A 14,003-nucleotide genomic window follows, 5' to 3' on the forward strand; every position below is an offset into this window, starting at 1 on the left:
TCGGAGGGTATGGAATTTTCACGGTAGTGTGTGTAACGTTACACTGCCTCAGCTGTTGCGGCAATTACATTAAAACAGCTCAGCTGCAATATGAGTCATCTCCGCTCCTACCCGTCACTTCCCTGATCTCGGCTGCTAAATGTAAAAGCGGCGGCGGGTGTATGAAATCTAAATGACGGAGATCTCGGCTCCGTGAAAAATCCATACCCTCCGAGCATGCGCACTAGTAAGCTCCTCAGCTGTTCAATGCCGTAGATGCACCGGAAGTGACAAGGGTATGGAATTTTTACGGGTATGTTTTTTTCACGGAACACCGGTGTCCTGTCAAATAATGGCTCCCGTAGAAAAATGCATCCGACGCACTGTGCACGCGCAGTACGTGATGTCACCCCAGCTGATTTTTCCAATCAGCTGGGGTTGACGTAATCAGTGCGCATGCGCAGTGCGTCGGATGCATTTTTCGACAGGACAGCGGCAAAAGTGGAAGCTGTGTGGGCTGCCTGACCTTCCCCTAGCAACTAATGATATCATCGGTTGTTAGGACGAAGGCGGGCGGCTTACACAGCTTACACTTTTTCCTGCAAAATACAGATAACAGCACAGGAGGAGGAAGGGGATGTGCTCTTCCTTATCTCTGTACAGAGAACATAACACAGTAACCCTTTCATGGTCGGATTGTACAGGGCTTTATGTTTTGCGGCGACACCCTGGTTGAAAAACGCTGCCTTATACTATGATTTATGTCTTTTATATGATAATCCTGGCAGTACAATAACATAGGTTTAACAATGTGTGACATTCTTGTGGAGGATGACATGACCTGAACGGCTAAGGACCCATTCAAACCACATTAAGTGCAATTAGTGTAACAAGGTAGCATTCATTCTGAAAGGTACCCCACCATACCTCAGGAGGGATGTGTGTTGCACCATAGTGCAGCATGTGACACTACACACAGTGTGCTGCCAAAAAATAGTGCATGCACAACTCTGTGATACTGCACCACAATACAAGTTAGCCTGGTACCGTTCATTGCTCTGCAAAGCAAGTTCATCAGCAGGTGTGTTGAGGGGACACCACACTGTACCACCGCACTTGCTGTGCAAGTTTCTGTAAAAAACGTGGAAGAAAGAAGGTTAAAGGATCTACTCAAAGGCATAGGACAGACTGGAAGATTTTATCGTCTTAGCACATTTATTTCCAACGAGAAGCTGGCAAAGCAGCTTATATTCTAAAAACACTGTCTGCTAGGGTTGCACTGGTGCCAATACTTATTTTCAAAACCAATACCTTTGCGTTGCAATTTGAGCCCATACAGATGAATGTCACGTACGAGTACCGATACTTTGGGTCAAGTACTCACCGATAATGAGTAGTTACATAGTAGGTGAGGTTGAATAAAGACAATAGTCCATCCAGTTCAACCTGTGTAGGTGTGTGTGGCTGTAATCATCTCACATACCCCTGAATGTTCTGATCCTTGAGATGTACGTCTAGTAGTCTTTTGAAAGCCACCATACTACCCGCAGAAACCACCTCTTGTGGTAGAGAATTCCACAATCTTGTAGCCCTAACAGTAAAGAACCCCCCACGTTGCCTGAGGTTAAAACGCTTCTCCTCTAATCGCATTGTATGCCCCCAAGTCCTCATGCAATTCCTTCGACTGAACAGCTTTTTTTCTAAGCCTAGATCCCCATTGAAATATTTAAAAATTGCTATCATGTCCCCCCTCCGGCGTCTCTTCTCCAGGGAGAATAAATCAAGCGATTGCAGACGCTCCTCGTAATTAAGGTCCTCCAATCCCCTAATTAGTTTAGTTGCCCTTCTCTGGACCCTCTCCAGCTCCAACACATCCCTTCTGAGGACTGGCGACCAGAACTGGACAGAATACTCCAGATGCGGTCGGACCAGAGTTTTATAAAGTGGAAGGATTATAGTCTTATCTCTGGAATACATCCCTTTCTTTATGCATGCTAATATTCTGCTAGCCTTGGCAGCTGCCGCTTGACATTGCATGCTGTTGCCTAGTCTAGTATCAACCAAGACTCCCAGATCTTTCTCCATTTTTGATTCTCCCAGGGGTTCCCCTCCTAACGTGTATTGTGCTTTTATGTTTCTAATCCCCAAGTGCAAAACCTTACACTTCTCCACGTTAAACCTCATTTGCCAAGTCATTGCCCACTCCGTTATTTTGTCCAGGTCATTCTGTAGGATATCTGCTTCATGCTGTGCAGTTATTGCCCTGCCTAATTTTGTGTCATCTGCAAAAACTGATATTGAACTACTGATCCCGTCCTCAATGCTTTTTATGAATAAATTGAACAAGGTTGGTCCTAGGACTGAGCCTTGGGGGACCCCGCTTACTACCTCAGACCAGTCTGAGTATGCGCTGTTTATTACCACCCTTTGGACACACCTTTTTAGCCAGTTCCGCATCCAAGAGCAAACCCTGCTGTCGATACCTGCAGACCTTATTTTATAAATTAAGCGCTTATGGGGAACTGTATCAAAGTACTGATACCTTTTCTGTGCAATTTAAACCCATACAAAAGGAATGGGTTCATATCGCACTGCAAATAATCACATGCGATTTGAACAGGAATGCAGTGATTCTTGTCCGAATCACATGCGGTTTCGCCCACCGCTCCTGTGTGAACCCAAGCTTGCCATAGTGATTTCAGCCTGGGTTTACACAGGAGCGGTGCAAGAAAACGCACGTGATTCGGACAGGAATCACACTGCATTCCTATTCAAATCACATGTGATTCTTTGCAGTGCCATTTGAGCCCATTCATTTTGTATGGGTTCAAATCACACCGAAAAGTTATCAGTACTTAGTATCTGAGTACTCGACCCAAAATATCGGTACTCATACGCACCGGTAAAAAAAAAAAAAAAAAATAATGGTATCAGTACATCCCTACTGTCTACTAGTAAAAAAAGTGTACAACAAAAACAAGGTCAACTGGTTTAATAAATTATCCCTTATTAACATAAAATAACATGATAAAAATAAAATAAAAAGTTTGAGGAGATATGTTAAATAGGCCAAATTCCTAAACCCCCCCAGTGGCTAATAGTCCAGGTTAGTGCGATACACTCTTGCAATTTGATGACCACTTCTAACTAAAGGCAAACATTTTTTTTGTGTGTGTTTTGGAGGGGACAGGGATTACACTTGTCAGTTTTTTTTTTTTTTGCTGCCTGTGCCCCCCGTTAAGGAGATTGCCCCTCTCTATGTGTTCCATTTACCATTATTATTGAAAGTGAAAATCACATTTTTTTGGGTTGTCCCCAGAAAAGTAAAAGAGGGGAAATCTTCCAATGGGAACACTAATTCTGGTGATCCCCAGGGAATTCCCTTAATTTTCAGGGATTTCCTCTCACTTCCTGTTTGGCTCTGGGACAGGAAGTGAAGGGATATCTCCGCAATGGGACACAGATGGCGGGGAAAAAAAAAAAAAAAAAACCCTCCTTTGGTCCAAATTTTAAAAAAAAAATGTTTGCCTATAGTTCTACTTTAACTCTTTCAACCCACTAATCTCTCTGGATTTTAACAAACCACTTTGATTAAATGAAGGAAGCATTTTCCATTTCCCACCTTTCGTACTACAAATACCATATACAGTTGTGTTCAAAATTATTCAACCCCCAATGAAATTGATTGTTTTGGCCAGTTTGACATTGATTTTGATCATTCAGTCATCCTGCTTACAATTAAATCAAAGAGGCACGTGTAGGTCAGACAAATATAACATAACATTTATAATGAAATAACCACAAATGTCTTTTCTGTGCTCACATCATTATCAGTTTTATTCAACCCCCAAGTGACATTCAATCTTAGTACTGTGGTTTGTGACGGACTGCATCACATTGTCATCCAATATCTCCTGGTACTGAAGAGAATTCATGGTACCTTGCACACGCTGAAGCTTCCCTGTACCTGCAGAAGCAAAACAGCCCCAAAGCATGATTGACCCCCGCCATGCTTCACAGTAGGCAAGGTGTTCTTTTCTTCATAGGCCTTGTTCTTCCTCCTCCAAATATAGCGTTGATCCATGGGCCCAAACAGTTCTAATTTTGTTTCATCAGTCCACAGAACACTATCCCAAAAGGAATGTGGTTTGTCCACATGACTTTTGGCATACTGCAGTCGACTCTATTTTTTATTCTTTGGAGACAGCAAGGAGGTGCGCCTGGGAGTTCTGGCATGGAGGCCTTCATTACGCAGTGTGCGCCGTATTGTCTGAGCAGAAACTTCAGTACCCACAACTGACAAATCTTTTCTCAGTTCCTCAGCAGTCACACGGGGACTTTTCTCCACTCTACGCTTCAGGTAGTGCACAGCGGTCGAAGTCAGCATCTTCTTTCTGCCACGACCAGGTAGCGTTTCAACAGTGCCCTTTGCCTTGAATTTGCGAATGATGCTTCCTATGGTGTCTCTTGGTATGTTTAACATCTTTGCAATCTTCTTATAGCCATTGCCCTTCCTGTGAAGAGTAATCCCCTCTTCTCTTGTTTTCCTGGACCATTCTCTTAACTTCACCATGTTTGTAACCACACCAGTAAATGTCTAGAAGGAGCTGAGTATCACAGTCATTTTAAAGCTGCCTAATTGGTGCTTATTAGGCTTTATTGCTGCTCCCTGACATCCACAGGTGTTTTCAATACCTGATTGAAAACACTTCAATGAACCTCAGTTCTTCAGAGTGGTAGTCTTTAAGGGGTTGAATAATTGTGTCAATGAAGAATTCACAAAAGAAACATTTACTACTGTATTACAAAACCAATTGATGTCATTTTAGTTGCATATGGTTCTTTAAGAAGTCCTTGTAGGATTTCATTCTGAATACAATTACAAATGTACACTAAATTCCCTAAACCCTTTACAGCATTGGGGGTTGAATAATTTTGAAAACAACTGTATGCCACTGTGTAAAGACAGCACTGGTAATGTTACCAGCACAGTGAAGGTGATCAAGGTTCAAAGGTCAGGAAATGCTGCATGGCGAAGATTAACACTGATTTCCAGAATGCCTTCAATAGATTGAGTCAGATGTTCGTTATCACAATATAATTCTGTCCAAATCTGCTGGTAATTAGTTTCATCCTTCCAACATTAACGATTCTTGTGCTCAGTGACAGCCGCTGTGATCTCTAGGTAAAATTCCACCATTATTCACCTCTTACCGTCAGAGCTCCTCTGTCACTATCCAGCAACACGGATCCTTATAGAAGGTTAAAGCCGTTACTGACTTATATGACCCTGAAAGGCCCACATACCATGTATAGGTTAAAAGTCATCTTATATTGGCTGGGAATTCCAAAGGCAACACATTTTAGTCTCAGACGTTAGTAATTGAATGTTTTTGTGCGTACAATTATGCTAAAGACACTCTAATAGAACACAAATAGCATTTTTTTTTTTTTTTTATTATTACTCAATCCAAAACCGGAATACATGTGGGCTTTAAATATACTTTATATATATTTAAATCTTAAAGTTGAACTGAAGGCAAAAAAATATAAAAATCTCCTAAATATATAAATCCACTGTGCACACAATGCCTTTCCAACGCAGAATGTTATAAAAGTAGCAGTGACATCACTGTGCTGTACATTGTCTGTGCAGAGAGAGGAGCTGTGGGAGGGGCACAGCAGGCCCCACCTACTACTGGCTGCCTGCAGAAAACTACAGAAGGTAGGCGGAGACATGACCAGTCATCCTGCACAAGGAAAGAGAGCAGCAGTGAGCGGTCTTTATTACAGGAAGCTCTTGCACAGAGGGAAAGTCTCACACTGCACAGATCTGGAAGAAATACATAAAGCATACCAGGATTCAAGGAAGAATACACATGAGGAACGTACTTAGACAAAATGTGCTTATCCTGGAGTTTAGCTTTAATTTAACGGTTATCAAATTGTTATCATTCAGTGTAAGCAGGTGAGGTAACTGCTACCAAGCTGAAACACATATCTGCACGTTAGACATTGTGACCAGTGGTGTATTTTGGTTTTGTGCTGCCCTAGGCAAGACTGAAATCATGCCGCCCCCCCCCAAATCTAAATTTGCCCCACCCCTTCCTGTTTAAGACCTATCCCTTCATCTGTAAATTCCACCTCTTCCTCTCTAGTGGCGGTGTGGGCTCTCTGGTGTACTGTGGGGTAGTAAGATGCAGTCTCTGGTATTACTGGTGTGCATTAGTCAGGCAGCTTACATAGGATTAGAGAACAGGGTTAATAAAAACCATTTACCTGTCTATCATGCTGGCGATTTACTAGGCTGCTCTGCTGATCCAGTCACACGGTGAGCTGAGGGCGCCAGTATGACTTAGAGCTGCCTGTGTCCCCGGCTGTTATTACTGAAGCCCCCAGTTCTCCTTGGCAGCAGGCAGACTGATGGACTGTCCCCAGAAGAGGTGCAGATGAACATGGCATGCAGCTCTGAGGCATAGGGAGGCTGTACAGTTAGGGGCACACTGTGACACTGCAAGTCAGACATTTACAAATGTAAAGCGGGTGTCACGGTATACCGTTCTCGTCTCAGGGTCTGATGAGGAAGCTGCAGCCGTTAACAGTAAACAGCTGTGGATTCCTCATCAGACCCGAGATGTGACTCGTCTAAGTGCCACATATTAGGAGCTTCTCTACAGTCATCGTAGGGTCTCTTCTTCCGGGGGGGGGGGGGCCGGGGGGCGCCGCCCCCATGAAAAATGCTGTCCAAGGCAAACGTCTTGTTTGCCTCAAGGTAGACACGCCCTGGGTTGTGACAGGAGAACTTTAGGCTTTAAAGAGGAGTTCAGCCCTCAAAATCGAAAAAAAACGATTTTGAGCCATCCGCTTGCTGAGTGTCACCTGAAAAAGAAATGGATGCTCCCGATTTTTTTTTTTTTTTTTTTTGTTCACTTACCTTGTAGAAGAAAATTTACTCACCCTCCTTCCACTTCCTCCCTCTGCGGCCGCAGCCCACGCCAACTCTTCCGGCTTGTGATGACTCCTGGGAGCTGAACGTCATCGCTCCCAGGAGTCAATGCGCCTGCACCGGCCCCGCTCGTCACTTCCGGTGCAGGCGCGGCATTCCCTGCTAAACAGCTTCTGGGCATGCCCAGAAGATGTGCAGGGATGCCGCGCCTGCACCAGAAGTGACGAGCGGGGCCGGTGCAGGGCCTTCTGGGACTCTGACGTCACCGAAGAGGACGCGCTGGCTTCAGCTGCCCACACCTGAGATGGCAGCGATGGAGAAGAAATTTTCAAGGTAAGTATTTTTTCTAAAAAGGTAAGTGCGACCTGGGACAGTTCAGAGGCTATCCATTCTGGAATGTACTAGCCCTGACTGTCCCGGGGGCATTTTTATCTAAATTTCACCCCCGAGGCCGGAAATCCGCTTTAACAAAAAGATAAAAAAAAGATGAAGAGCTAATGCTACAAGGAGAGATCCTAGTAGTATGTCCATTGCGGTATGTAAAATAAGGCAGGTGGATTATGCTGCGGCCATCTGTAATTGCCTGTGAACAAACCGAGTTCTATTCATAGGAGGTGTAAAGAACACTCAGAGATGCAGTGGGAGTATAAGAAAGTTTTCCTCCAGCATGCACACTGCAGCACGTGACCTGATATCCGGCAGTAACAAGGCCCATGTGACAGCTATGAGAACAGACACGCTGTAAAGAATGCAGAGAGTTCTGAGAAAGTGAAAGAGACCCTCAATGTGGAGAAGTAAAATAGACGGAGCAAAAAAAAATTAATAAAATGCTGACTGAGAGCCTCAGGACATAAAACGTGACAAATCGTATTAACTGGAAATATCTCAGCTGACGCACCAAGGACAACCTTTCCCAAGAGCAGGTAAGCAGCACACTGGCTGCAGAAAGGCATGCAGAATGTAAACAGAGACAGCATATGTATAGACCAAAAAATGTCTGCTCAAATACAGTTGTGCTCATAATTTGACATACCCTGGCAGAATTTATGATTTCTTGGCCATTTTTCCGAGAATATGAATTACACAAAAACTTTTCTTTCACTCATAGTTAGTTTTTGGCTGAAGCCATTTATCATCAGTCAGCTGTGTTTACTCTTTTTAAATCACAATGACAAAATGACCCTGATCAAAAGTTTACACACCCTGGTGATTTTGGCCTGATAACATGCACACAAGTTGACACAAAGGGGTTTGAATGGCTACTAAAGGTAACCATCCTCAACTGTGATCTATTTGCTTGTAATTAGTGTGTGTGTATGAAAGGTCAATGAGTTTCTGGACCCCTGACAGACCCTTACATCTTTCATCCAGTGCTGCACTGACGTTTCTGGATTCTGAGTCATGGGGAAAGCAAAATAATAGTCAAAGGATCTGCGAGAAAAGGTAGTTGAACTGTATAAAACAGGAAAGGGATATAAAAAGATATCCAAGGAATTGAGAATGCCAATCAGCAGTGTTCAAACTCTAATCAAGAAGTGGATAATGAGGGGTTCTGTTGAAACCAAACCCCGGTCAGGTAGACCAAGTAAAATTTCAGCCACAACTGCCAGGAAAATTGTTCGGGATGCAAAGAAAAACTCACAAATAACTTCATGTGAAATACAGGACTCTCTGAAAACATGTGGTGTGGCTGTTTCAAGATGCACATTAAGGAGGCACTACTGTAACTATGACAGCACATGGGCTTTAGAATGAATCTGTCATATCTAAGTGTAGCACCCTCCTAGGTAGGTGCTAGAGAGTGAGTATAGTTTTTGGCTCTGTCTGCCTATCAGAGGAGCAGCAGGTAAATTCTATATAGCACTCTGCTTAATAGGGAGCAGGATCTGTGAGTTAGGTCTGCTCAATGCTCAGTGTGTGATTCATCTGGTCTGAGGGAGTGTCCCCACTATGCCCAATGGGGAGGCACATTGGATAGTGGAGGAAACCTGGCCAATGAGGACACCGGCTTTAATACAGCCCCAGGGATTGGCACAGACTGCTGTCTCTGTGCATTGTGGGGTGTAGTATATAAAGCCAGGGGCACATGTGCTCGGGGTCTTTGGCTGGAAGCAGAGTCCCGAAAGGAGGGTGGCGGCTGCCTCCTCTTCTGCAGTGGTTGGTGTACGGTCACAGGCAGTCGGCCCGGTGAGCCAGAGGTGTGGAGCTGAACCCAGAGGTCCAGGAGAGCTGACTAGAGGAGTTGAGGCACTGCGAGAACCTGGAAAGCAGTATCGTGAGTACAAAGGATCCTGTCTAGGGGCCTGACCAGGAAGGGGGCCACTCAGAAGTAGTGTAGTCAGTGGACAGGTGTCAGCTGGTGGAGAGAAAGGGGGTACTAGGTGTGTGCCCCAAAGATAAGTACCAAAAGGAACAATTACCTCAGATTTATCAAGTGGCAGCAAGAAGCTGCGGCCTTGCCTCATTCTCAAGTTAGAAGTCCTCAATATTGTGAATAGTTCAATTGTTGGAGTATCCCACTCATCCCTTCTCCCATCCCAACATTAAATAAAACCACAAAAACAACAACCAATAGACTGTTCATTGGCTGAGCCAAGAAAGTAAAGTGTTAAGATTTATAACCCAGGGGAATCCAAAAGTGTGGAAAACCAGCAGCTCTTAAAGGGGCAGTGCTACATACGAAAAGTATATAACCTAACATTGTTATATTGGTACAGTACAGACACTTTGTGAATACCTGTGCTTAACCATAAAATAGGTTCATCTGTGCCTAGGTAGGATCTTAGCTAAATACAGCCAAATGTTTATGGACACTTATCACATCTATTCTCCAAATGACTGAGCTAAAGCATTTCCAGTGAAGAGTACTGGTTAAGTATAACTGTAAGCAAAACTTTTTTTTCATTTTGGATAGAGTACGGGAGGGTTATACAATACCTGTGGGATTTTTTTTTTGCCATCTGTGTCCCGTTGGGGAGATTTCCCTTCACTTCCAGTCCAGTAGCCAAAACAGGAAATGAGGAAACCCCTGCAAATTAGGGGAATTCTTTGGGGCCCCCAAGGTCACCAGAACTGGTGTCCCCACTGGAAGTTTCACCTCTATTACTTTTCTGGGGACAACCTAAAAATGTTGGTTTTTCTTTCAGGTTTGTTGATAACAGTAAACACCACAAATAGAGGTTGAATCTCCCTAAAGGGGGCGCAGACAGCAATAAAAACCTGACAGGGGTTCTAATCCCTTTGCACTCTGTCAAAAATAAAAAAAATGTGCCTTTATTTATACTTTATTACTACAACATATAAAGACATTTCAGACAACCGTGCTCTTCCACCCTTGTGACAACAGTTTGTGGCGGGTCCTTTCTTATTCCAGCATGACTGTGCTGGAAATCTTTGTGTGCATGAGCTGGAGTTCCGTCATCGCACACTGGCCAAGCATGATGGCCGAAGATGCTGAACCCAGCATGAAAGCAAGGGGAAGGTAATTTCCCATTATGGCCCCCCCCAAAAAATCTGTTATATTGGTAAGAATGGGCAAAGCACCAATACAATTTAAGAAAAAGCAACAATTTTGGCTGCGGACTGATTTTTGTAAACAATTTAAAGGACAGTAATGGCAGAGATCAGCCCCAAATATTAACACAGGACACAAAAAAAAAATTCAGAACTGCACTAAGAACAAATATCTCAGATCCCCCATGAAAAAAAAAAACTTACCTCTCTTCTCCTGGATGCCCAGCAGCTCTGTTTAATTTTCCAAACCACAGCAGCAACAAGAAGCAAGGAGAGGAAACAACTGCAAGATAAAAAGAAAAGAAAAAGCTCTTAATACATGTCTTGGTTCACTTATAGCAATAGTAAGGGCAAGAGTATGGGAAACCAGGACTTCAGGTCAATATTGTCACCCCTGTGTATGTCTCTACTACTGCAAGGGGACTGTAGCAATGTTTTCTTCTGCATGTTCTTTTACCCAGCATACAGTGCAGCAACCCAAGCAATACTAGAGGACCAACAACATCAGGCATGGAGGCTGGATTTCTCAAGCCCTTGTAAGAATCATTTCTAGATGAGGATTCTGTAGTTCAGCATTTTTTTTTCTGTTATCTCTGAAATCTGGATACATAACAAGCCAAGCAAAGAAGTGGTGGTTTGAGACAGGAGTGGTGGTGTAGCTTTTTTCTGATTTGGTAAATTCTTGAGAATTGATCCACTTGCTGACTTGTGGACAATTTTTTGGCAATTTGGGGCAAATTTTAGGCATTTAGCCAAGGCACCTCTGGAGAACCCAGTAAGCACCCTGGTTGAATAGGGCTGATTCTAGATTGTAAGCTCTAACGAGCAGGGCCCTCTAGTTCCTCCTGTTTTGTACTGTATTGTAACTGTATTGTCTTCCCTCACATTGTAAAGCGATGTGCAAACTGTTGGGTTGGCGCTATATAAATCCTGTATAATAATAATAAATAATAATAATCTAGGCCTACATTTTACAAAAAACAGACAATGCTGCAATATCTATATTTAACCACAAGGTGGCAGCAAACAATGGGAGAAAAAACAATCTAATAGTTAAAAAGCTATTGAAACAAACATTTGAGTACTGTCCGTGATCATTTATTTGCACTAACATCCACATTTTCAGGACAAGCTTTCCTTTCTGGGTGTACCCCTTTCTTCAAAGGTCCCCCTCTGCTTGGACCTCGAAGAAGAGGGTACACCCCAAAACCTTGTCCTGAAAATTTGTTAGTGCAAATAAAAGAAAATATCATGGACAGTACTCAGTTGTTTCTGAACTAAGTGCACTAATCTGGCCACAATCCCCTAAAGCAATTACAAAAAAAAATGTCAGAGCCAGCCACGGGCAAGTGTCTGTGTCACCACAATTTGACATGAGTATAAATAATCCATAAAAATCTGTTTGTGTAGATTTCCTTTGCCAGTTCATAAAGCATTTCTGCTCATTATTTCACAGAGAAGTATCATGAGATTATATAGTACTTGGCATATTCTATTCATTGTTTAATGACAGCAAGCTTCCTAAAGGTGCTAAATATGGAAATGTGTCACTGCAATGACTGATCATTCCCATCTGTCAATCAGAGAGAGGGATTTCCCTCCAGAGAGCGAAGGTGCTTGGAGCATACCTGAAAAATGTCACAAAGAATTGCACCAAGTCCATAAAGTTACTGTGCTGAGAGAAGGCGATCTGCAAAAGAAAAAGAAAATATGATCAGGTAATTAGAATACAGTGCACCCCATTAAAAAAGCAAACACAGAACTGTAAGGGACCTTTCACACGGGCGCACCATCCGCCGATCCCCGCTGAGCAGGCGGATGACAGCCCTGTCTCCGCTCTGTGTATGGAGATGGAGGTGTCAGATCCTCACTGTACTCTATGGGGAGATCGGATGAGAACGGACCGCCTGTCCATTCTCATCCGAACCCATCCGATCTGATCCTCCAGGCGGATAGAAAATAGAATTTCCATCCGTCACGGACAGGATCGGATTGGAGAGCAGGGGGTGTCAGCGCACATGTCTCAGCAGACATCTGCTGCCCCATAGGGATGCATGGAGCATCCGATTCGTCTGAGAAACTGACAGGCAGATCGGATCGGATCGCCTGTGCGAAAGGACCCTTACAGGAATCACACTGATCATAAGGAGCTATACAGGCAGTTCCCACGTTACAAACAAGATCAGTTCTGTATGTTTGTTCTTAAGTTGAATTTGTACAATATATTGTCAAAAGTATTGTGACGCCTGCCTTTACACGCACATAAACTTTAATGGCATTCGCATCTTAGTCCTTAGGGTTCAATAATGAGTTGGCCCAACCTTTGCAGCTATAACAGCTTCAACTCTTCTGGGAAGGCTGTCCACAAGGTTTAGGAGTGTGTCTATGGCAGGGTTTCTCCAGGGGCTCCTTGAGCAATGGGCAATTTCTGCCTCTCAGATAAGTTCCCAATGACACCATTGTTCCTTTTAGCTATCTGTAAGGGGGTCATTCTTCCCAATGATGAGAAGAGTAAGGAGCATTCTTCCCACTGATTGTCACACTAATGTGTCATGAGTTGAATATCTTTGATTTTGAGCAGGGGTTCCTGAGACCAGAAATTTAGTTCAATGGTTCCTCTGTGTTGAAAAGGTTGAGAAAGGCTGCTCTATGGGAATTTTTGACCATTCTTCTAGAAGCACATTTGTGAGGTCCGGCACTGATGTTGGAGAGAAGGCCTGGCTCGCAGTCTCCGCTCTAATTCATCCCAAAGGTGTTCTATCGGGTTGAGGTCAGGACTCTGTGCAGGCCAGTCAAGTTCCTCCACCCCAAACTCGCTCATCCATGTCTTTATGGACATTGCTTTGTGCACTGGTGTGCAGTCATGTTGGAACAGGAAGGGGCCATCCCCAAACTGTTCCCACAAAGTTGGGAGCATGAAATTGTCCAAAATGTCTTGGTATGCTGATGCTAGAGCTGCACTATTAACCAGTTGCCTACCGCCGCACGACTATATACTGCGGCGGTCAGCCCCGGCCAGGCAGAGTGACGTAAGGTTACGTCACTCGCCTGTCACTGACTTGTGAGCCAATTGCGGGCGGGCGCGCGCCCGCCCCGGCTCGTTCACTGACAAGTCAGTGCGTGTGACCGGTGGACCCGATCGTCCGCCGGTCACTCACGATCGCTACGGTGAAGGGAGAAAGTCAGGCGGCTAATGTAAACAAGCCGCCTGTCATTCTCCCTGGTGTAAAAATGAAGATCAGACGGTTCTACTATGTAGGACCATTGATCTCTGTTTTTACACCAGCAGCCATGTCCCTTTACAGTTAGAAGCACGCCCCTAGGGACACAACCCCTCCCTCTCCAATACAGTTAACCCCTTCCCTGCCAGTGTCATTTTTGCAGTAACAGTGCATATGTATAGCACTGATTACTGCAGTAATGTCACCGGTAACCCCAAAAGTGTCAAAAAAATTAAGTCAAGGGTCCGATCTGTCCGCCGCAATGTCGCAGTACCGCAAAAAAAAAAAAAAAAAAAAATCACAGATCGCCGCCATTACGCGTTAAAAAAAAAAAACATCAAAAA

The 14,003-nt window shown here is 44.0% G+C and overlaps 1 protein-coding gene across 1 annotated transcript in view; it reads right to left on the bottom strand.

The window, feature by feature from the left end:
* The window catches only part of ATRN (attractin), a 444,499-nt gene that overhangs the window by 92,800 nt on the left and 337,696 nt on the right, over positions 1-14,003 (bottom strand). The window contains exons 25-26 of the mRNA XM_082258667.1: positions 12,067-12,128; positions 10,643-10,721 (exon numbers count right to left, since the gene is read on the bottom strand). Coding sequence (XP_082114793.1) covers positions 10,643-10,721; positions 12,067-12,128 — 141 coding nt within the window. The remainder of the gene's footprint in view (positions 1-10,642; positions 10,722-12,066; positions 12,129-14,003) is intronic.

This window comes from Pelophylax lessonae, assembly GCF_965119305.1.
Source record: "Pelophylax lessonae genome assembly, chromosome: 1".
Classification (NCBI taxonomy): Eukaryota; Metazoa; Chordata; class Amphibia; order Anura; family Ranidae; genus Pelophylax; species Pelophylax lessonae.